The sequence below is a fragment of the Anarrhichthys ocellatus genome, unplaced genomic scaffold (genome assembly GCF_004355925.1).
Source record: "Anarrhichthys ocellatus isolate YVR2014 unplaced genomic scaffold, GSC_Weel_1.0 scaffold26, whole genome shotgun sequence".
NCBI lineage: Eukaryota > Metazoa > Chordata > Actinopteri > Perciformes > Anarhichadidae > Anarrhichthys > Anarrhichthys ocellatus.
The window spans coordinates 3,729,552-3,753,338 of NW_022280056.1; the positions used below are offsets into that span (position 1 = coordinate 3,729,552).

Consider the following 23,787-nt stretch of genomic DNA (forward strand, 5'->3'; position numbering starts at 1 on the left):
CACACACACACACACACACACACACACACACACACACACACACACACATACACACACACACACAGCCCCTGGAGAGGGTATTAGAGGAGAGGGAGGCAAGGAGAGACAAAGAAGGGAACCGTGTGCATGCACAAGAATCTTCTCTGCTGGTAATCTGAAAGGTTGTGTGCGTGTGTGCGCATTCATAATAAACTTGGGTGTAAAAACTCTGTGGATGAACATGTCCGCGCAACCGCACAAATTTGTCAGAGTGTGCGACAGCGGAGCGAGGGAAGGGGGCTGTATTATTAAGCCGATACGTCCCAGATGTTGGGTAAACTAAAACCATAATACTGGAGTGTGAGAGAAGGAGGGAGCGAGTCTCCTCCCCCACTATACTCTCACACTCAGACAACCAAATGCCTGTTTCACACATCAATGCCGAGTCTGACAGCCAACAGTCTTCATCAAACTGCTTGTTTCTCTGTCGTTCGCCCTTCATCTCATGAATCCTCACCTGCTTGTGGTACTCTATCCCCATGCTGAGAGTGTTGACGAGGATGGCGATCATGATCCCTCGGTTGAAGTATTTGCTTTCCACAATCCTCTTCAGTCTCTCCCTGAAGCCCACCCAGGCCCGCACCACTACGTTCTTGTACCCCACGATCCCTCGCCGTCGGCTGCGACCTCGCCCGCCTCTCGGATCCCCCCCCTTAGAGCAAAGATGGGGGAGTCATTTAAAGTGAGGCGCCAAAAGGTGAAAATACTGATTAAGGTATTTTATTTAGTAGTTATTGTAATTTAGTAGTAGTGTACAGTAGTATTTCTTCCAATTTTTCAAATGATATATTGCCTTGTTAATAACTCCTTCACCCACTGTCATCTCTATCATCACCGCCGTCATTAATGCCAAATCACCACTTCAACAACCTTCGTCCTCACTGTTTACCATCATCATTAGTGCACCCCCGTGCAGTCTGACCTGGGGGAAGTCGTGCAGTCCGTCCGCCTCTCCCTTGCCTCCCTCCAGGTCTCCCAGTTCCAGCTCCAAGGTCTCCAGGCTGCGGGCACATAGGGGGCAGCTGAGCAGCTCCAGGAGCAGAGGGCTGGGCACCACGCCTGCCAGCTGGTATAGCAGCCGCTGGCGACCTGGAGGGGGGGGGGGGGACACACGGGTGGAGGCGGTCAGTCAGACATTGCAAAGGGGGGTTTTGCTAGCTGTCCTCGTGCTGCAGTTGTCTCTTCAGCTTTAAAGTCCGACATGTTAAAAGTTACTGTCTTTGACTTTCATTAGCCTTTCAGCATTCTCCACTGTGAGGAACTGAATGCTAATATTGCTTTTTCTCTATGGTTGATATCTCCAAACCTCCCGATAACACATCAAATCTTTACAACACAACAGTCCTTTACTGCATTATCTGCAACTGCACTGCATATGATTGATATTCAATTCCAGGGTATTGTTTAGGAAAAGTAAACCGTAAATAATAACAGAGATAATAATATGTAAAGAAGGTCGAACTGAGTTGAGCCTGAAGTCAACAACCTCGTCTTAAAAAGTGCAGTAAGTAAGCAGCCCGAGAGGTGAAACCTCCTTGTGCTGGATAATTAAAGCGACGCAGACGACTTCATCAACATTGTTATCAACTTCTCTCCTTTCAACTCCGGTGGATGAACAGTCAGAACACAATATCCAGAGAGACTAAATCAACCTGAAACAATTAAAGTAAGGCGGACATGTCCCCTCAATTCCCAGAGGAAATTACACACTTGCGCGTATTGTTTTACAATGTATTTTTATATCAACTTTACATTCTCTTTACAAGGTAAACAAGGTTGTTTTTTTGTCAAAGAGAGACAGAACGTTATGACGCTGTATTTAAAAAAAGAGTACAATAGACACGATGAGACATAATATAGTGGACAAAGTAATATTATAATGTAAGGGACATTGTGTATGCAGTGCTGAAGCGATGTCCTGTATCAATACAGAGCCCAAACAAGATGGTTTCTGCAGTGAGTACAGCGCGCTGGCCCACAGTCCTGTAGGAGACGACTACGACTACATCCTGTTAGAAGCAGGCTGAAGGACCTGCAACGCAGCTGAACACCACTTCTGGAAACATCAGCAGAGCAACATGTTGTTTACGACACTCCTCAAGCTATGAAAACAAAAAGGCTTGTGAACGCTGTCATCATATTTCATTGTCTTTTATAATCTCACAAATGAACTCCTGTGTCTATTTATCAAAGTGTTTTGACTCCAACTATCAACAGATTGTTTACATTCTCGCAAATTCTATTAAGCAAACGCCTCCAAGGCCCAAAATATGTCTCGTGTTTAAACCTTTTTATTGCATTTGGTTAGATTAGATTGCACTTAAAGTAAAATTAGATTTGAGAGCCGCAGAGTTATAAAAAAAAAAAGATTGCAAAGAACAGTATAAAGAGGCTATTCAACCAAAAACAGCTTTCAAACTCTAATCTCATTACATCGCCCGGTTTATCAGAGATGTAGTCATCTGACGAAGCTGAAAGCAAACATTAAGAAACTACAGAGCTAGAAATGTCCAACAGTGACTCGAGACTATTCATTCATTTAGATTTGAGCCTTCAGTCAACTGCAAACCATTAAATCACCAATTTAAAACATGCACTCTTCAACGCACATTGGTGTTGTTTCTCTCGCTGTGTGCAGATCAGAGGTGGGCTGACTGTTGTAGCACACTAGTGGTGTTTTTAAACCTCTCTCAACACCCAGCACGTGTCACGCAGTAACTCTTCGCTACAGCAGGGAACTGATTTATGTGTGCTTAATTATGCTTGGAGTGTTCGGCAGCCAGTGGTGTGTAAATGTGTGTGTGTGTGTGTGTGTGTGTGTGCTTAGCAGACTCCCTTCATTAGCACAGAACAGACGAGTCTATCATACGTCTGCTGTTTTCATAATTTTCCTGTGCATCCATTATCGTTTTGTGTTGTCTCCTCTCTGCCCCCCTTCAAGCTAACCTTCTTTTATTTCTCCCTCTCCTCTTTTCTCTCACTTTACCTCATTTATTTTCCTCGATATTTCTCCCCCTCCTAGCCTCTCCCTCTTAAATCTCTCATGCCCCTCTTTTTAACTCCAAACAACAACGTATACCTGCGCTTTTGTTTACGTCTTTCCTCACTACTCCCCCACACGCTTGCTGACTCCCTCAATCCCCTCCTTTATCCACCTCAACGCACCGACGACCGTGGCGCTTGAGACATGGATTTCCTGTCAGGACTCCCTAAGTGCTGTTTGAGTCACGTGCTGTGTGCGGAGCAGATGTGGCCAGAGGTTACCTCAGGTCAAACTCGGGAAGAGGATTTGAAAAAGAGCAAGAAATGAAGATGTGCGATGACCAAAAAGATAACGGAGCCTGCGGGAAATCCAGAGCATCAAGTAAAGATCAGGAGAATTATATGAGAATGATCGCTCTACCAAGAAGATTAAAAGGATTATGAAGCCTTAATACGGGGTATGTTTGATGGCTTTGTTTAGTTGTTATGTGACAACTCAGTCAAGGTGGTTACTGCTTCCTGAAGCTGACTCAGGCTCCACTCTGTAAGCTAAAATATGATTTTATCCAGCAAACCAAACTCCAGACTCTAGTCCTACAGACTGTGCATCCGTGTTGTGCTGCAGTCTACACTCTTTAAATGTGTGTGTGCTTACTGTGCTGTCCCATGAGCTGGTAGAGCTTGTTCAGCGTCTCTGTGTGTTCAGATGCCGGGTGGTTTGGCGGGTGCTGCTCTGGACTGGGCCCACACTGCTTGGAGTGGGGGGGCGGCGTCTTGCTGCTGTAGCTGCACACAAACGACGGCAGTATGGTGGGATAGTTCATCCCCCCGTTCAGCCGGCCGAGCAGCGCCCCCATGCCGCCTTGGGCGTCGCCGGACGCGTCGCCGCTGTTTGCGTTCGTGCTTGCTCTCCGCACGGGGAGCGACTTCATCTCCAGCTCCTCCCCTCCCCGCTCCCCGTCCGTGTGCTCGCCCATCACCACGCTGACAGTGTGCTGCCCCCCGTTGCTGAGGCGACAGTGCTGGTGCTGATGGTGCTGCAGCAGGTTGTGGATCGGTCTCAACCACAGTGCGCTGCCCGGGCCTAAGCCCCCGCAGCCCCTGCTGGAGCCGTGTCCGTGTCCGTTACCCCCGCCGTTACTGCCGCCGCTGCCGTTAGGATTCACCTTTTTACGCCTTTTACTGGTCAAAGGACAGGAGACAATAATAATTATGAATAACTGAACATGAATAGAGAGGGTTTTTTGTCAGGTTTATAGAAAGTTGTTCATTCTTTGTTTATGTGTGTTTGCATCTGAATGCATCCCTAGGGATGTGGCTCTTTACATTTTTGGGCGCTGTGCATAATAATTATGTGTAATTCTGTGAGATATAAAATTACCGAAGCTCACAGAAACAATTATTAGATGTTCGTAACAAAACACGATTTAGACGTCCCAAATGACTCATACAGCGCTGCAAACAGACACAAGCGGCCCAGCAAATACAATAAAGGGATTTCTTCCTGACATTTTTTGACAGTCGCGCTCGTAATATCACAGGAAATCTACAAGCACGCACAAGTCCTAAACCACCGATGTCTCAGGCACTGATAAACACCCATAGCTGACCTGTGCCACCCAGAGTATATCCTCTGCAGTCTGCGTGTGAACTTGCGATAAAGGTGGCTGATGTAGCGCAGCATCTCCTCGTAGCACGAGCCCGGCTCGCTGTAGCTGGCCAGCGTGGAGTCGTTGGACATGTAGCGAGCGCGCTGCTCCCTCATCAGGGCGTTCTCCCTTTGCTTCGTCTCGGAGAACTGGGTGGCGATGACCACGAGGCACAAGTTGATCATGAAGAAAGAGCCCACCTGGACGGGGAGGAGGAGAACAGGGATAAAGCTGCAGCGTGGTAACGATAGGAGCAGACGTGTTAACTGTCATATCAAAGAACCTACTCTATAAAGGTGGTGTTATACATATATATGTGTGTGTGTGTGAAACCTTTCCCTACTACTTCATCAATGTTAATAAAACAGTGTCAACAAGAAGCCATATAACAGCTCATGTATTATTCAGATCCAGAAACTTGGCCAGATCTGAGATGATCAAACGCACTTTGTTTTTATCATTGCTTCGGAATCTTGAAATTCAAATCATGCTCTGTTGAGATGGCCTTGACAGGAAGTTAGAAATATCTATCAATTCTTTAAAGTAATGTATTTTTAAAAGGCCATTACTGTATGTTACGGAAAGAGCGATGGGAAATTAGATGAGCACTTTCTCCATCTTTTCTTAAATTCTTTCCTCTGACCTTTTATCTTAATTTCCATCTCATCCGCTTTCTATAACAATAACTTTGTTCTTCTCTCGGCCCTTCCTCCAGTCCCTTCTCTCTCTCTCTCTCTCTCTCTCTCTCTCTCCCATTTGTTTCCCTCCCTCCCCCTGGGCACATAAGCACTTTTACATCAAACGACAGGAAGGCTCGTACAGCATTGTGAAATATGTTCTTTCTTTGAAAACCCCAACAACAGCATGATATGGTGAAATTATGCACGATAAGACGTCTGAGAGGTTCAACAGAGGGGGGTGGGGGGGTGGGGTGGGGGGGGTTGTGGTTTGCTTTAGAAAAGGTTGGTCAGGGTTTTTTTCAAAGCAGGACCGAAATGCAAGTACACAAAAATCTCTTTCAGAAGCAACATGACATGTTGTACATGTGCATGTCTGTTGAGCTGCAGACTATGAAGGGAGGAAAAAAAGGAGCTTCAAGAAATCTGCTTTTCAGATTGTGATAGTCGCAAAATAGTAGATTTAAATTCCATGCATAACTGTGAACCCACTCGTAATTCATGTGCAAAACTGGACTCTACTGATGTTTGATGACTCAACAAACAAAGACAAGTGAATTTAGAAAACTATAGCAAGTCAGGGTTACAGTGAATAATGGAGCTTTATGGGCTCCTTAAATGCTGGAGTGGTTTTAGCTTGGTTCACTTTCTAACAAGACCCATGTTAGTCCATGCACATCTGGGCCAGATATTTGGGACCCAATCAAAAGTGTTGTCTTTAACTCATTTTGGCTATTTTGGAGCCGGCCTTCTGAGACCTCGTAACACATTCAAATATCAGGAAACAACAAAAAAATGCCAGGAGGTACTTACGATAATGAGCAGTATAAAATATATAAAATTGTAGAAGGAGTGAGCGTCCATGACATAGTACATGATATCTACCCATCCTTCCAGTGTGATGACCTGGTGGTGGGGACAAAAAGACACAGAGAGACACACACTGCATTACAATGAACGGGAAAGTAGGAAAAACATTCTCCCTTTGCTCACCCATACATGCACACACAAACACACTAAGACACTCAAAGTACACGGTGGTCAGATGCAGAACATTTCCAATTCACTTTGTAATGGCTATTCCTCAGAAGAAAGCCTGTGGTGTCCCTCCAACCTCTTCCATGTGTGTGTGTGTGTGTGTGTGTGTGTGTGTGTGTGTGTGCCAGGGGACTGACGCGGCCCTTTCATGTAGCCTTTATGCTAATGAGCAGTTGAGATGCTGAGACCTGAAAGCGGTGGCTCAGCTCAGCCGAGCCGATAATACACTCACACCTCGACGTTTACACCTCGGCTGGCATAACACACGGCAGCCAACCGCCAGGGCACAACCACGGCGTGAGCACAGCAGCGCTGAACAAATGTCCAAACACACACATGCCAACAGGCAGACGCATGCATGCCATACCTGGGCTATTCATAAAGAGTCATACACAAAGCTACCTTAAACAGACACCACAAATGTGTGCACGCACACACACGCACACACACACACACACAGGCGACTAATCCTCTCACTGCTAGAGAGTTCTCCTTTGCAGCAGATTAACAAAAGAGAGGATTCTCATTTCTGAGCTAAAACACACCTGGTAAACGTGCATCTTTCTATTCTACAGAAACAGAGAGTAGACCAACAGCGATCCAACCAAACATGTGTTCAGTCAACCAAACAAATAATCATGTAGTCAACATAACAACTGGAAAGCAAGAAAACCCAGCAAGTTTAGCCAATTTGAATTTTGGTTAATACCAGCAATACAAGTACATAATATCTTCCTTTTTTCTAAAAATGGAAGAAAGGACCAACAAGTCTTGAGCAGCATGGTACTGTACATCTTCATCTGGTCTCTAGCTATGTTGAAAAGGTCAATCATGCTGTGTGCATCGCAGGAAAGACAGGATCCTCAGCTGACCTTGGGTCTGATTTAAGAGAGGACACAAATGCGATGAACCTGAACAAATCACTAACTGCCCCCCCCCCAGCCCACCATCAATCGTTTGCTCCGGACACACCTTGTAGATCAGAGATAGCTAGCAGAGCATCGAGTCCTGCAATTCATACTAATGACATACTACGCTACTGACATGTGGAGCGGAGCGCTGTCATCCGTCGCGGGTGAATTAGTTAATCAACACATTGTTATTGAACCCTGTGGACAGTCTTGCAGAACAAATGTGTGTGTAGAAGGTCAATAGTCATTAACCTGTGGGTTGATGGAAACATTGGCCAAGTAACCCTGAGATGCCTTCACTCTCCTACTCACTCACTCCACCTCCTCCACCGCTTCATGCGTCAGCCCTTTTAAATCACTTCTTAAAGCCCATTTCTACAGACTGGCTTTCATATGATGCAGTCGCTTTACTGCTTTATTTTATTATTGATATTATTTTATTTTACAAAATAATTTTTATTACACTATTTTATTTTATTTTATTTTATTTATATCGCGTCGATTGGTTTTATTGTTTCATCTATTGTACGGTTTTATTTTGCTTTGTTGGGCCTCACTTCTGTTGTTTTATTGCCTTGATTTTGCTGCTTTGTCTGTCAAAGCACTTTGTAAACTCTGTTTATAAAGGTGCTGTATAAATACAGTTATTATTATTATTATTATTATCCCTTCTTTCTCACCTCTACACTCATATTTCTATGGCTCCCTCACTCTCAGCTCTCCTTACGCTGCTGTCACAGGTCGATCCATTACCTGATTCTGAAACCGTGGGTCAGGACCGGGTTTGATTGACGTCCTTCCGTAAAATCCATTGTTATCACACACTTGTAGGGACCCGATCGAGCCCCAGGCTCGGCCGTGGCGGGCATCCGATGTGACTTCCTAACAGCTTGTTGTTCTGTGCAGGAGTCCCAGGGCAACCCTCAATTAAATCAATTTGGAACCACAGGCTGAAATGTTTTCAGAACCCGGCACTGAAATGTATAATTCATGCTCTTTATATTTACAGATACTGGGGCAATAAGGCTGTAGACTGGGATAACAAGCTAAGCAACTCATTTAACATTCAATAGAGCCGTCTCCTTCACTTCAGCTCTCTATCCTCCTCCCTCTCTTTGCATCCCAATCAATTTGATTTTTCTCTCATTCCCATTCACTCGCTATTTCTTTTCTTGTTTCCATCCACTCGTCAACAAATAGTCCATATTATTAATTTCCTTTATTGAGAAATAATAACATTAAATCCAAATATTTCATGTTAATGTTGTATGCAGTATAATTTACATGCAATATAGACCTTTTAAAAATGTCTCAACACACAGCCCATCAGAACCAGGTGACACAAACCCCAGCTGCTTGTTTTACACCACGACATCCCAGGATGCAAGAAGCAGCACCGCCTGCCTGCAGAGACAGATCGGTGTCTGGCGACTAAACCCAATCATTTGCATCTACCTCTTACTTTATTTTGTTAAATGCACATATCATCTTATCAAATACCTGGCTAAAAAAAACTAATCTCATCTAAGACTCAAAGTGATGCTTGCTAAACCATCAGAAAAGAAAATCTCTTAAGCCTCTAACTGCGAGCTGAGACCACACACACACATACAGACACACACACACACACACACACGAAAGTTGTGAGTACCTCACAGGGATTAAAATGTCAATGTGTGTGTGTGTGTGTGTGTGTGTGTGTGTGTGTGTGTGTGTGTGTGTGTGTGTGTGTATTTGTGCTGTTTGGGGTAATTTGAAGGTAAGACTCTCTTTGAGAAAGTCATGTTGCGCAAGTCAAAGTCTATTAGACACAGTGACAGGTCTCTCAGCGGCTGCTGGACAGATCTATTACAGGGGAATTCATATCACAACAGCACAGACAGTGTTAGCGCAAAGACGGCGATAAGGAAAAGCCAGTCGCGGTTTCCCCGGGGAGCTGGAATCAGCAAGAGGAAATAAGACATTTTCACAAGTAGCGTGTGGAGGGGAAAAGGTTTTCTGGTCACGATGCATAACCTCTGATGCACTGAGTGGAGGGATTTCTAAAAAGGTGACTTTTAGATGTTGTTTTTGACTGATAAGGGATTTTGTGTTTGCCATAGAATATAATCTTAGCTGGCTTTCTCACTCTCTTGTTGGTAAAACCTTCAGTCGATGCATGCAGTAAAGCTCATCTTGCTCCCAGTACAAGTCCAATGGGACGTCCACACCCATTAAAACTCTTACAGTCTAGTTAGACATATTGCGTTCTGCTAAAACCACAGTCACAAACCATGCCCTCTGTTAGAGTCAACTTATTTTGCATGAATGTAACCAAATGTCACTCACTAAAAGAAAATGTGAGCGATATCGTGAGCTTCCTGTTTTTTTTTTAGGTGAGAAGAATCTACATTATTATAAAGGAAGAAAAATTACATTCTAATAAGGTATGTTTTGTAAAACTTATTAAAATTATTTATTAGAACTAACAAAATTAGTTGGCTGTTTTTCAGCCTTGTGTTAAGTTACTCTTTCTGCTTCCACATTTAATTCTGCACATTTAGCCCTTCTTACCTGGAATATGGCTATCCAGGCGTAGCCGATATTGTCAAAGTTGACAGCTCCCTTGTGAGGGTTGAATTCCCCGGGGTGGCACACGTTGTAGTACTGGTTCCAGTTAACGCAGCCGTTAACGCTGGCCACGGCCGCTCCAATCAGAGCCGAACTTTGGAGAGGAGCGGCCAACGAGCAATTGGCCCCGCCCTCCACTTGGGCCGGCACGTTGTGGCAGCGCAGCATCCCGTTCTCGCGGGGAGCCGAGCAGATGAACGGGGTGTCTTCACCTTCCTCCGACATGTAGTAAGGACTCATGGACAAGTTGTACATTCTGGATGGAAAAGATATAAATACATACATCAATTACAGATACTCTGTTGTTGTTGTTTGTTTGTTTGCTTGTCTGTTTTTGCTACACGTTCTATAGTAGGTCATATTAGTAGTATACTGTAGATACACTGAGAAAATATGAACCGGTTTCTGGAACTGGAGAACTGAATATACAGAATATGTAATTTGTGATTAGGACAATGGTCTAAGTCTAATACTTCTTTGAATCTCTTTGAATGTTGTAGTTCGTAACTGTAAAGCTAATTTTATTACTTTACTGCCGGGTAGCTTGTGAAATGTCCCGCTGGGGATCAGGTCTCAATTAAACCTAAAACGATACATCATAGTTAATATGGAGATTATATTTTGTGTCATTAATCAGAATCAGTAAAGTTACCGAAGATATCAGATAAATGTGAGTGAAGTCAAAAGTACAATATTCCCCTCAGAGATGTAGGAGCACAAGATGGAAATACTTAAGTGAAATACAAGTACCTCAAAATTGTACTTCAGTAAAGACTTGAGCAAATGCATGTGAGTCCTGTTGTACTGGAGGTCAGACAGAGAAAACACAGCAGCCTCGGCTGTGAAACATTGAGCCGCTGTTCTCGTTCCGTCTTTCTCTCTCACACACAGGAAGGACTCAGCAACATCAACTGTGGTACAATTTGTACCATTACATCAAAACAGAATTAGTTCAGGGACGTCTACGTGACACTTTTGCCTTCCTGTGGTTGAGGACACTGAAGCAGTTTTCTCTTTCTCTTCTGCATCACTTTACTTTAGTCCCCACAGCTAAATTGGTCGACTCTGATCTTTTGTTTTCTGTGTGTGAATGTGTCCTGTGGAGATGGTGGTTGTTTGTCTGTAGCTCTTCTCTCATCAGATGGATCTTATCTTATTCATCACGAGATAAGATACATCTGGGAGCACAGTTTCATCTAATATTGGCATAATGTGTGCAGTGTAGAAGGAAGTGCAGCTTAATCTTTCTGTGTCGGCCCGCGTCGTGTTGACTGAGCCTGCACCGTGTCAATGTGTCTTCTCTGTTTTGGGTCAGTCACAATGTAATTCAACATTTTGTCAATATGTATAGATTTTAAATCTCTTTGGGACTTCATTACAGAAGTAGTTTCTTTCTGCTTAGACATTTCCTGTTATGCTGATTTTATGTCCAAGGTTGTTTTATTGTTTGGTCTGTTACATTTTCCTGTAATATTATCGTTTTCAAGTGTAATATTTTCAGGCTTTACTCTGACCCATCTTAAAGTATGAGCGCCACATCGTCTGCAAAGAGGAGCTTCATTTCTTCATGGAGGAGTTTTAGAACTGGTGTGTTGGATCGCTCTAATTTATCTGCAAGTTTATTGCACGGATATTAAATAACATGGTGCTGAGACTACAACCTTATCCACATCTCTCTCCCTGTGTTTCCGTCCTGACTTCTCCCTGCAGCTTTCTTTCATTTAAGAAATATCGCTATGGTTCCTTTTCCAACAAGATGCCGAAAAACCTGTTCATGCCTTTATTTCCAGCAGATAAGATTACTGTAATGCTCTCTTCATCCGTCTTCCAAAACAATCCTTTGTCAAATGACTTTTAACAAGAACAACGGAGAGAGAGCATAGCTGAGCTAGCCTGCAATGACTCCCGGTGTCTTTAAGGATTGATTTGAAAGTTTGTTAACTTGTTTACAAGGCTCTTAATGGTTTGCGACAGGCATAAATGATTCATTCTCTGTCGTTTTATAATCCCTCACGGTCTCTTACATCCTCTGCTGATGTATTTTTTAATACAAACTATCACATGAATAAGAAAATCGGCAGCTAAGCCTCTTTTATTTATCGGCCAATAGAATTACCTACCCAAGGCTATAACAGATGTGAGCGCTGTGAACATTTTTAAACGACAAGCGAAAATGTATTTACTCAGCATTGCCTATAACTTTAATCTCTTACATGTTTTATTGTTCTTATGCCTCCCTTTGTTTTAGTGATTGCTTGTATCTTGCAGTATTAGAATGTTTTAATCGGTTTGTTTTGATTCATTCTGTTGTTTCCTTCATTTTTTGTGAAGCACTTTGAACTACTACCCCTGTATGAAAGAGTTTATTATTATTATTATTGTCATTATTAGCATCATTATGGCCATACGGTGGTTTACATCCTGGGGGTGCGATGCAGTCAGTGTACCCTAACAAGTTACAATTTCTGTGTTTTTGCTCCAGGCAACAGCTGACTGATACACCATGTGACAACGCAACACAATCTCTACCGAGAGAGGCCGAGGGAGGAAGAGGAGGAAGGGTGAAAACAGAAGGAGAAATGAAAGGCGCAGAAAAAAGGAAAGATCGTGTGTTTGAGTTCAGTGATCTGAGCGTGTTTGAAGAGCCCATGTGTGCTTGCTGGAGGCGGTGCAGGTCACCATATGGATGTGCAGAACAGCACTGGCAAAACAGGGTGGGTAGACTTCTTCTATTTAGTGGGAAATTAAAAATGTATCCAAACTTCTGAGTCTACTGAAGGAGTTTTTCACTCATTTTAGTTTTCTGCTTCACTGATTCAGTCTAGATTTGACCACGGTCTTGAAGAGGATTCCTGGGACCATCTGTGCTACTTCCAGCTTAGAAGGTAATAAGGAAAATGCAAATACTGTATGACTAGAAGAATTCCTTACATTCTGATGTCCTCTTCCATGAAGCAGCGGTTGCGCAGTAGTCCCGCCCACAGCTGGACTCCCACAATGCCGAAGATGAAGAAGACAAAGAAGCAGAGGAGGAGGACGTTTCCCAGCATGGGCAGGGTGTCCAACAGCAGTGTCACCAAAATCCGCATACCTACAAAGTGGAACACAAAGAAATAAAGATAGCATCAGAAATTATCACGTTGTTTAGAGTTCACACACATGACAGTTGAGTTTTGCATTAAATAGACTTTTACTAACTAATAACTAGCAAACCCTGACAACCTCCATTGATCGTGTGAGCTTGGAACCCACAAATTCATCCCCACAGCCAACATAATTACAAGCGATGACAATACCGACAGTGACAGTTTGACATTATTTCATCCTCCGGGATTTGAACTCACAGCTTCCTTGTGGCTAGTATTATCTAACCACACGTGTTCAGCATCCATCTCCAGCTGTCGGATGTCTTTAGCGTCAGCAGAGTCAGGGATCTTGTCCCCGAGGTCCCTTTCACATATACGTATATCAGCCTTTTCACAATGACCACACTTACAGTACGGGAAATTCCATAGCGTCACTGCTAATGTTGACAGTAGCTATGATAAACACATTTAAAGCTCCTTGTTTGGGGAGTTTTCAGTTATCAGGATGGTTTTCTTCTTCACAAATACTTTTTGATTAAATTTGTTGACACTCTGATTACATCCCGACAGCAATCAACGAATCAAACGCTCTGACAAAAAATCAACCCACATGCCTTTTTGTGTACTGCTGCTAGCTACTTACAGGTAAAGAGTTGGCAACACTGGGCTGGGTTTTCGGTTATATAACTAGCGTAGTCTCGCTAGTTTCACAAGATTACCACCTTTAACTCACCAGCTTCCTTGTTGAATTTTGTGCCAGACGCTAAATATTATCATAACTATTATCAATATTAAATTAATTTAAACTACGTCTGAGTCAAATCAGACTCATACAATTGTCCAGAAGATTATCATTAATTGTTAATATATGTTTGGAAGCACAGATGAGCAAATTGTGTGTGTTATAGATTTTTTTTTAGTCGAGATCATTTGGAGCTAAATTTATAATTCTACTCATTTTAGATGTGCTTTCATTAGACACAAAGTTGTTGTCGAGAACATATTTTCGACACAGTCCCACAGCATGAAATGCCCTGAGCTGGGTTTTTGCTTTGGTCTCCACAGTGTATATGGGATAGTGGAAATAAGTCAAAGTCTACTCTAAATGAATCCATCGATCATGCATCTATCCATCCAGTCAACCATCCATCCGTAATGAGTGACCGATCCCAGTTCAGCTGCACATCTGGAGTTGCATGTGAGACAATGTGTTTTTTTGTGAGATATGTGACAACCAGGCAGGTGAGGGTCAATCTGTCAGAGCTGTAACGAGATAAGGTCATGGCTGTGGGATGGAACAGAAACCAGAGTATCGATGAAATGTCCAGTTTAAATCATCGTCTCAACAAAACAAAGGTTATACCGACCGGTCAAAGGAGAAAACCTTACACCCCGACACGCATCTCTCATCCTCAAACTGAACAACAAGAGCATGCCTGTGTGCTTGAGACACCAGAGTATTGCTGTATACCAACTACTGAATACAACACATGGAAATGTTCACATGCACACACTGAGTAAACAGTAAACAGATGCCTTACTGTCAAAACCTACTCAAACATCTCCCAGCATTGACACCCTCTTAGCTGAATACTAATGGCTGCTCCATACAACATTTTGGGGACTATGTCATCACTGCTTAGAACGACACAGACAGTGATTTAAAAAGTAGATTGTCCCCTAAGTTCACACCCAGAGTTACAATGCACTCTGGTAGGTTTAATTAAACAAATGCAATGTAATGGTGCACTAGCAGCAGACTCAATGAGAGCGTTTGAATCAGAGAGTCATGACACGGGAGGTCAGGCAATGCACATTATTTGAGCCTGTAAGAAGTGTGGAGGGGTGATGTTATTTAGAGGAGACGAAAGAAGCAGGACTGTGGATTTAGGCCTCAATCTACGAGAAGATCTTTTAATAAAGTCAGAAAAGTGGCTTCTTAGATTAGATCTAATTGAATATGTTAATGTCAACTCATTGCCGTCGGTAGACAGACCAACGACGATGATGAAGTAACTGCTCTTCACAATCTGTTCCCAACCGCACTGGCCAGGAATCTAATTCAGTTATAGCAGAACATGTGCAATGAACATGTGTGATGGTATCTGTGGATAAGCAGAAAATAATAACAATGAATGTGTAGTAGAGATGTGTCATGAGTATATTTAGCATTAGCTTAAATGACCAGACTGGCAGTAAAGTGACAGAATACCAACTTACTTTGTGTTGTCTCATTTGAATAAACTTGTGTTTTGAGATCCGTAAAGCAGATTTCAAGGTGAGAAAAATAACAAACGGACGAAGCGCTAGTTGCGCCGGTCGTTGCGTTTGCCACAAATATAGAGCGCAGAGAGTCCTGCTCGCTGTATCTAGACTACAGCAGGAAAAAAACACATTCAACATGTGTCTAACAATAGATACTTCCCATCCACTTAGGCAGAAAGACAAACAGAGAGACGGAGTGATCGCAGAACGATGAGAGACAAACAGAGACGGTAAGTGGGGAGAGGAATAAACTTTAGCCTGGCTGTTAGCCCGGCTGGATCGCACCCACAAACACCCGGCCTCTGATCACAATTCAGATTCACAAATAAAACAAAAGATTAGATGGGAGCCTCAAAGAGATGAAAGAGAGAGGGAAAAATGAAGACAGTGAGCGTTCATCCTGTCTCTGATTGTGTGTACCTGTGAGTATATGTGTCTGTTTGTGTCTCCACCAACCTTGAGCTTCCAGCCCCAAGTGATATCTCTCATTGTGCTTCTCTCCCTCTTTCTTCCCTCCATCTCCCTCCCTGTGTCAGACCCTTCAGGGAGCGACTGGAAACTTGTTACAATAATACAAGATTCACTTCACCTTGTCCGAGGCTGTAAAGACTGTTTCTCGGGGCCTACTGTTAGCTTAGCGATAAGGTTAAGGTTAATGTTGAATATAAGTCCTCACTGAGGTAGAACAACACAGTGAACGTGTGTGTGTGTGTGTGTGTGTGTGAGAGACTGTGTGTGACGATAGCTCGAGAGAAGCAGACAACCTGCCATGCTTTATGATTGTTTGGGTTTATTTGCAGTACGCAAACACACACACACACACACACATACACGCTTGTACAAACGTATAACGTCATCAATTACATGGGAGACTCTTGGATCACACTGTGTCACATGCGAACAGCTGGGTTATTCTAGGGAAGCGGGGTCATCATTCACACGCACACACACACACACACACACACACACACACACACACACGCGCACACACTTTTTGTCTTTTAGCTTGTTGCAGCCAGACAACAAGCAGACATCTATAACCCTATTGATCCTGATTTTTTTCATACTTTGTGTTATATGAACAATAAAATGTATTTTGTGAAGATAATAAACAGGATGACATCAGACTGAAACAGTTGAGTGCAATAAGAAAGAAAGGTTTAAAACCGTGTGTATGAGTGCATTGAACAGTGTATTGAACAAAATGTCCACGGCTACAGGCAGACTGAAGCCTGAAAAACAACACTTGGCTGCATGACTCGCGTACGCTGGTTAATAATCTTCTGCGTTGTTATGACATTGTTGTCTAGTGATCCTCTTTGGCTGTAGATTCATGGCCACCTCTGTCACAGAGCTTTTCGGAAAATGACAAACTATGTGCAAGTTCTGACTCGGCACTGGAGCGGTACCACCTCTGGAAGTGAGATTTAAGCAGACATCAAGTCCCGGATCATCGGTCGACTCACCAGTAAGTGGTGAGAACATAGACACCAAAATACTCTACTTTTTTTTTCATGTGGTTTTGCTTTCGTAGCGCTCGGTGCAAACTCGTTGAACGATAACATGAGAATGTACAGCATCACAGCGGTTGCAGGTGAAATGCATATACCTGTGTAGGATTGGGTAAAAAATCAATACATGTAATATGATGTAAAATGTACATAAGTTGAACAACCTTTGATATGTGAATATGAACAATTATGTGAATATTACAATAATATAATGTCAGTTTTTGAAAAAGAAGCACTCTGCAACAGATAATTATGCAGAGTTGACAAAAAAAATAATTTAAAAAAGCATTTTCATAATTTAGTATTGATGAGTATAGACATGCTTTTATCCTCCTTTAAAAAAAGACAGTCAGGGCTTTGGCTAGTTCAGTGGATCACTGCTGTGTGCTATGCTGCTAGCACTGAGCCAAAGAGCAAATAACCACAGATGGATAAATTGTGCTTATTTGCAAATCAAGGACCAATCAGGTCGGCCCTGGTGAACAAGCCTCCCTGCTAAGGTTTAAACATGGACTTACTTGGTACTCTGTTGATGGCCCTCAGGGGCCGGAGCACTCGGACGGTTCGGATGGCAGACAGACTGGCATTATGGCCATCCAGAGAATACTCCATCACCCTGAAGACACGGCCAGAGAGAGTTTCACTTCATGTTCTGTACTCACACACACACGCAGATATATTGACCCAAAGCAACAACAAGCAATCTAAGAATACCAAAAATATCATAATACCTCTACCCACATAATTACTGCACGTATGACATTTAATTACATGGAGTCAAACGCTCGTTTCCCTCTGTATAGTGCACGTAGCACATGAATGTGACAAGAAGGCAGAGAGGGACAGCTGTGGTCTTAATTGTGTTAGTTTCTTGTACTCTGCCCTGTGAGTGTGCCGGCTGTGTGAGGAGAGTGTGTGTGGTCACATTGGCTCGGTCCTTAGAGCGTGGGAGCATCTAAAAGAATGTCTTGCTGCTGATTGGGTCCTGCCCTCGCCTCAACGTACATAGTCATTATATACAGTGACGTCAAGTATTTAAAAACAAATGGTGGCCTTACATGAAATGGCTTATATGGAAACTAACAGCAACACACATGATACAATTGGGCTCATTGGAGCCACAAGAGTCTCGGCTCTCCGGTCAATTTATGACATTCAGAGACTGTTCAGGGACCCCAGTATGCAGAAATATTCACATTTCTAGAGTAAGTGAAAACCGTAACCTGATGGGGTGAAAACAGAGACTGAAATGATACATAACACACCCACAGGTGTTAAAACATACACCTGTATCATGCGTGAGCTGTGAGTAGCCATCTTTACTGTGAGTGTCTTTGTGTGATATCTCATTCATGCTCGTTTGATTGTTTACTTCGTGTTCAGCAAAATATGATTTTATTCTAAGCAGGCTGCTATCGTCTCAGGACGACAGAGAAAATGGAGCAATTTGTGGGTAAGAGCAAAACAAAAAAGCATTTCGGGACACCGACCCTGCCATGACGATGACGAAGTCAAGCTGGTTCCACTTGTCGCCAAGGTAACAATTGGGGCCAAAAATTCCCAGGGCCACCATCTTGATGACCATTTCCACCGCAAAGAAAGCAAAGATACAGTCGTCCAATACCTGAAGAAACACGGACAGGAAGACAAACACACAGGTGGAATCCCAACAATAGGAACCAGAGGATATGCACAGAATAAGGTCAGCTCCTGGATAAAGTTTCCTCATCACATGCCGATAGGAGCTGTGGAAGAGCCAGTGGAGGTTGTCGGGAAGAAATTCTTGTCTCCATTAGTTAGTCTCATCCCAGCAGGGAATAGCTCTGGCTTAGCGTGGTTATGGCTGTGTCTCAATTAATTAGATCTCTACTACAGCAAAGAAGAACAAAAAAAAAAAAAAGAGGAAGGTCTGTATTTGAATATAATGAGCACGTCTCACTGCGCCAAGAATCAACATCGCTCGACAATACGAGCATGTTGGAACAAACGAGACGAGTGAGACAAGAAGAAAGAATGAAAGACATTCTCATTTCCATTTGTTTACAAATTGTTCTTGTTATTGTTGTTGCTCAACTCAGAATGTGAAATCAATCCCTGGCGTAAGAGACACATTTTATCTGCAATAAAATAGTCCTGTATGTCCTTTACATTCGGCCCCATCAGTGATGTCGCCTTTGAATTATTCGCTGACACAGCTGACTAGATAAAAATCAAAACATGGAACATGACTTACAGTGAAAGGTGCTTATGTGGAAGAACATGTCACACCAAGGTAATGAACACCGTTTCTCATGCCACTACTATCTAATGCAAACACATTATATACTGTAAATATGTAATATGTAAGATAATATTGCAATATAACATATGTTAGGCCGTCACACTGACCTGTAGGATGCGGCACCACTCGGACTGACAGGTGACGTCTTCACAGGGCTGGAACATCCCCAGAGTGACGCAGTTGAGCAGGATGACCAGCATGGATACGTGCTCGAACCACGTGCAGGAAGAGGTTAAGGCCAAAGCACATGGGACGTAACTTGTTGTTTACAGAGAGGACTGTTCATCCCAGGCCAGAGACATCATGAACTTCAGAGGACAAACAACGACTAAAACAATAACATGATGTTGAAAATGGAAACAAAATGTCCTTAGCATGCTTTTAGATTATGTTGATGTTCCAGTCCATAACAATGACATGACGTGATATATACTGTAAGAGATATATAAGCGTGCATAAGAAGGGCTCAAATCCTAGAGAAAGATCAACCATGATTCAGCATAATAGCATGTGAGACAACACACCGCAGCCGGATGCCAAAAGGAAGTTTTGTGCGATTCTAATGGACATAATCGGTCCAGAAATGACCCAGTGGGACTGTCTGTTAATCTGTTTACAGGCATTTTCCCTGTTTCACAGATAAACATCGTAATGGGTCCATGTCTACTGTACATCCTGCGGCATCATTTGCTAACTGATCAATGAAAATGCAAGAGAAATGACGTCTATCACAACTAGCAATGGGTTCTTTATAATCCCAGATGCAGTATTCATGCTAATCTGTTGGTGAGTCTCAAGATGTATTCTTGTGAGTCCTACTTTCTTGTCACAAGTATCTTGGGTATAACAATGTCAGATGTCACCTCCTGAGCTGACTGAAATAGCACTTGTGAATAATCGTGTGTCGATTTCCTCTTGCTTGTGTTATCCTTTCTTTATCCTTTTTGGACTCAGAGCGAGATTATCTATGTCGGGCAAGGAGGTGCGTTACAGAGGGCACGGAGGGTCAGCGGTGGACTTTTCTTTCCTTTCTCTTCAAGAGCTTCAATAATAATCCGTCTATAAGGAATGGAGTCTTAACAGCGTGGCCAGATTGGTGCCTCACCGCGAGGACGGAGATTTGATGGAGGGTTTCAATCCGTCCGGTTATCTTTGTGCAGCAACACGGACGGCAACCAACACTGCGCCCTCGTTTCTATTGACTCAATGAAGAAGATGACAAATCTATAAAAAAAAACTCAGTCAGCTCCAAAATCCCAAAATGCTGTCTTATCTGATACTTTTTTTCTCCTCATCAAAACCGATTCAAATCTGTCAAAGACATGTGACATGTGTGTGCTCATCGTGGAGGATCCCACAGAATGGATCAGTGCAGCCGCACTCCTACCATCAACAAAGTCATAAATCCATCGTAGCAGCACCGACAACATGTTGCACATAAATCAATCCAGTCTATGAAAACACAAGTTGACCAAAACCAAACATATGGACAATAAATCCCAGAGCGTCGGCAGCTGCAGTACAGTTATAAGATGTAAATATATCGAAAATGAGAACAAAAAATAATCATCACGTAATCAGTGTGAAGAGAGTGCGAGTGAGAGATGGAGAGATTGGATGACAACAGAGAACAAGAGAAAGGAATCGCTTTAAACCATGTCTCCTAAAGTAGAAAAAGAGGCAGCGATGCTGCTGTTTTTTAAGTTTGGCTTTTGTCCCAGAAACACACGCACACACACACACACACAGACACACACACACACACACACACACACACATGCAGGGATCTGGTGTGTGCACCAAGTTGCAGTATTCAAGTATTCCCATGGTGAAGTGCTGTTCTAATTAGAAAGGGAGTCAGAGCAGAAAACAAAGGGTGACCACTGTCTCCTGCATTACTCACACACAGACGTACTGTACATACAGACTCACAAAACACACACACAAATGCACGCATCTATACATTTTATGTAAATTAAGTTTATGCCGCGCGCACACACACACGCACACACATATACGAGGACAATCGGAGCTCTCTGCTGTGATCAGAGGCAGAGACAGAAGTTTGTATCAGCGGAAAATTCTGACTTAAACTTTTTCCCTCCAGTGGCTGATAAGAGTAAAGACTATAATCTTGAATTTATCCGACACGACAGGTTTTTCCAGTCAATACTTTGCATAGATGTCACAAGGAGATGATGGTACCCAGCACACTGTCTTCATCTTTCACTTGTTAGACTAAACATGTCCACACCAGGAAAACCAAGAGACTGTGCTCCTGGGGAGAAGTCACCTTCCTTTTGATCGGTACTTCAGTTCATGTGGAAGTTTGAGCCAAATATGAAGACATTCATGTCACTCCTGAGATATTGTGTTTACGAGAATGGACTGCACAGACGGACGGACGGACAGACGGACACATTAAAAAATGTAATTCAACATGTATAAAAACAGGGCTAATTGAAGTTTTTGTTGTAAAATTTGTCATTCAACATTATAAAAAATGAATAACAGATGTTATTTATACATATGAAATAGATGAAAATGCATCTCTTCTGCCGGTAAATGTTGTGTTCAAAGATTAAAGATCAATTAAAAAGCAATCAAGACTAAATACGTTCAACATGAGCAGATACTACATGAGGGAAGGAGGTGTTGCACACAGTGTTCAGGGTAACGAGGCTCATGTGAACGTGTATCTGAATACAGACGTGTGTGGGTTTAACAGCAGATGTTGATTCAACCATCAGGATACGGATGAGTGAGTTTGAGGCTATTTGTCATATCAGCTGTGGACAACTGAAGAAATCACCATCAACTCTTTGTGTCCTTGTTCATTTTAAGAGAACTTCTGAACAGGGAATAACAACAGCAAACACAAACATACTTCAGTCAAACCGCAGCGGGAAACGACATTTTTCTGTGAATGCATTTTACATTTTAGAAGAAAAAATATAATATAACAGCCTATTATCTTCGCTCTGCTCCCACCAACACACCGTCATATGACAGTCCATATGCACATCTGAGAGCCTTACCCGTCGCACCGCTTAATTAACCAAACCTGACAAGTGTGCAATGCACTCTGCCTGAATACCATGTCTCTATTCTCCCTGCTGACAACAGCTTCCCTCTGTCCACCGGGAGGGAAGTTCAAGATCTGGATCTCCTCAAATATGAGATATGTAGACCAATTAAAGCTGAAGAGTACTATGCTATTATATTGCAGTCTATTGTGGACTGCAATGCACTTCTGAGCATTAAAGGCGACTTATATATGCAGTGGTGGAATGTAACCAAGTGCATACATGAACTCAAGTACTGTAATGAAGTACACATTTGAGGTATTTGGTCTATACTTGAGTATTTCCATATTATGTTTCTCTCTACTACAAATATTGTACTTCTTACTCCACTACAATTGGTTCTTTCTCAGATGACATGTTTTCATCCCCTTCCTGTCCAGTGAAAACCACGTCTCTCCAGATGTTTGTGATAAACCAATGGATGGACTTTGTAGAGCGACTAAACTGTTTAAAAAGCCTCTTGAAAACGGCTTTACTTCAGAGCTCATGAAAGGTTGTCACAGGGCAGCAACGCTACAAACACATAATGTAATGCGTACCTGTTGATGAAACCATCCAACAGTCCATAAAGGAGTTCAAATTACAGAGCGTAAACATCCAGAGCAGTAAAAATGCAACATACACGTTAATGCTGAAGCAATATTAATGCACTAACATCAAACAGAATCGTAAAACACTGACAGGGAACATTTTACTGCACAATGAGTACTTTATGTACATTTAGCTGAGAATACTTTCACCTACTTTTCAGTGTACTTCTTCTTCCCCCACTGCTTATGTCTACATCTCCTGCTTCTCACAGATTTGACGTGCTAATATTGTACATCGGGGGAAGCAGCGTCTGCTGTATTTCTGGAAAAGATGGTCTCTGCCTATGCGCCAAGCTCCCGCTGCCGTGGTATGCAGCAGCTGGATGTTCAAGTTAAGTGCTACTGTGGGAGGCAGGAAGAATGCTGCTTATCCTCTGGAGGCACATTTAAACAGAAGGAGAGGGAGAAATAAACAAGGGGCACAACATTTTGGAGGGGGGCTTGTGTCAGACATGAGTGATTGTTGCAGGGGCAGTCCAGTTCAGAGGCCACGTTCACACAGTCACACGTTGATTCAGCAATTCTACAGCAGCTCTGAGGCTCGTGTCGCATGAACCCCGGCGTACAAATGAGTTAAACGTGCATTCAGCCATTACGGCGCTGTAAAACATGTGTTGTGCCCTCGGAGGAGTGGCAACAGAACATCCTCGATGACATTGTTACAATGGTGTTGTTGTGAGTACAGAGAGAGAGAGAAAACACATCTTCAATCACATAGAAAATGCCTTGGGCCAGTCTGTCACCATACAACACACACACACACACACACTCACACAAGGTCATGGGTAGTGAGGTCGATCCTTCCTTCAGAGATGAAAGATTCAGTAATCTGCGGCAGAATTTAAATGAGAGATTTGAATATTCAGAGTCTCTCTCTCTCTCTCGTGTCGCTCTGTGCCTCCATGCGCTCTGCTTTCTCTAATTCCTCTTTAATCTCCACAGTCAACACCTCCTGAGCCCCCTTCTGTCTTCAGCTCTCTCTCACACACACACACACACACACACACACACACACACATACACACACACACAGATGTATGTGTGCATTGCAACACACAAGCA

The 23,787-nt window shown here is 42.9% G+C and overlaps 1 protein-coding gene across 3 annotated transcripts in view; it reads right to left on the reverse strand.

The window, feature by feature from the left end:
• The window catches only part of cacna1ha (calcium channel, voltage-dependent, T type, alpha 1H subunit a), an 89,668-nt gene that overhangs the window by 29,096 nt on the left and 36,785 nt on the right, over positions 1–23,787 (reverse strand). For 2 of the 3 annotated variants that reach the window (XM_031862227.1, XM_031862228.1), the window contains 10 exons: positions 19,157–19,268; positions 18,259–18,392; positions 17,287–17,384; positions 12,838–12,997; positions 9,850–10,162; positions 6,161–6,253; positions 4,632–4,870; positions 3,677–4,203; positions 962–1,128; positions 497–691 (listed from right to left, as the gene is read on the reverse strand). In XM_031862227.1, coding sequence (XP_031718087.1) covers positions 497–691; positions 962–1,128; positions 3,677–4,203; positions 4,632–4,870; positions 6,161–6,253; positions 9,850–10,162; positions 12,838–12,997; positions 17,287–17,384; positions 18,259–18,392; positions 19,157–19,268 — 2,038 coding nt within the window. Of the gene's footprint in view, positions 1–496; positions 692–928; positions 1,129–3,676; positions 4,204–4,631; positions 4,871–6,160; positions 6,254–9,849; positions 10,163–12,837; positions 12,998–17,286; positions 17,385–18,258; positions 18,393–19,156; positions 19,269–23,787 lie in introns of all 3 variants that reach the window. The other variant, XM_031862229.1, reaches the window with a different exon arrangement.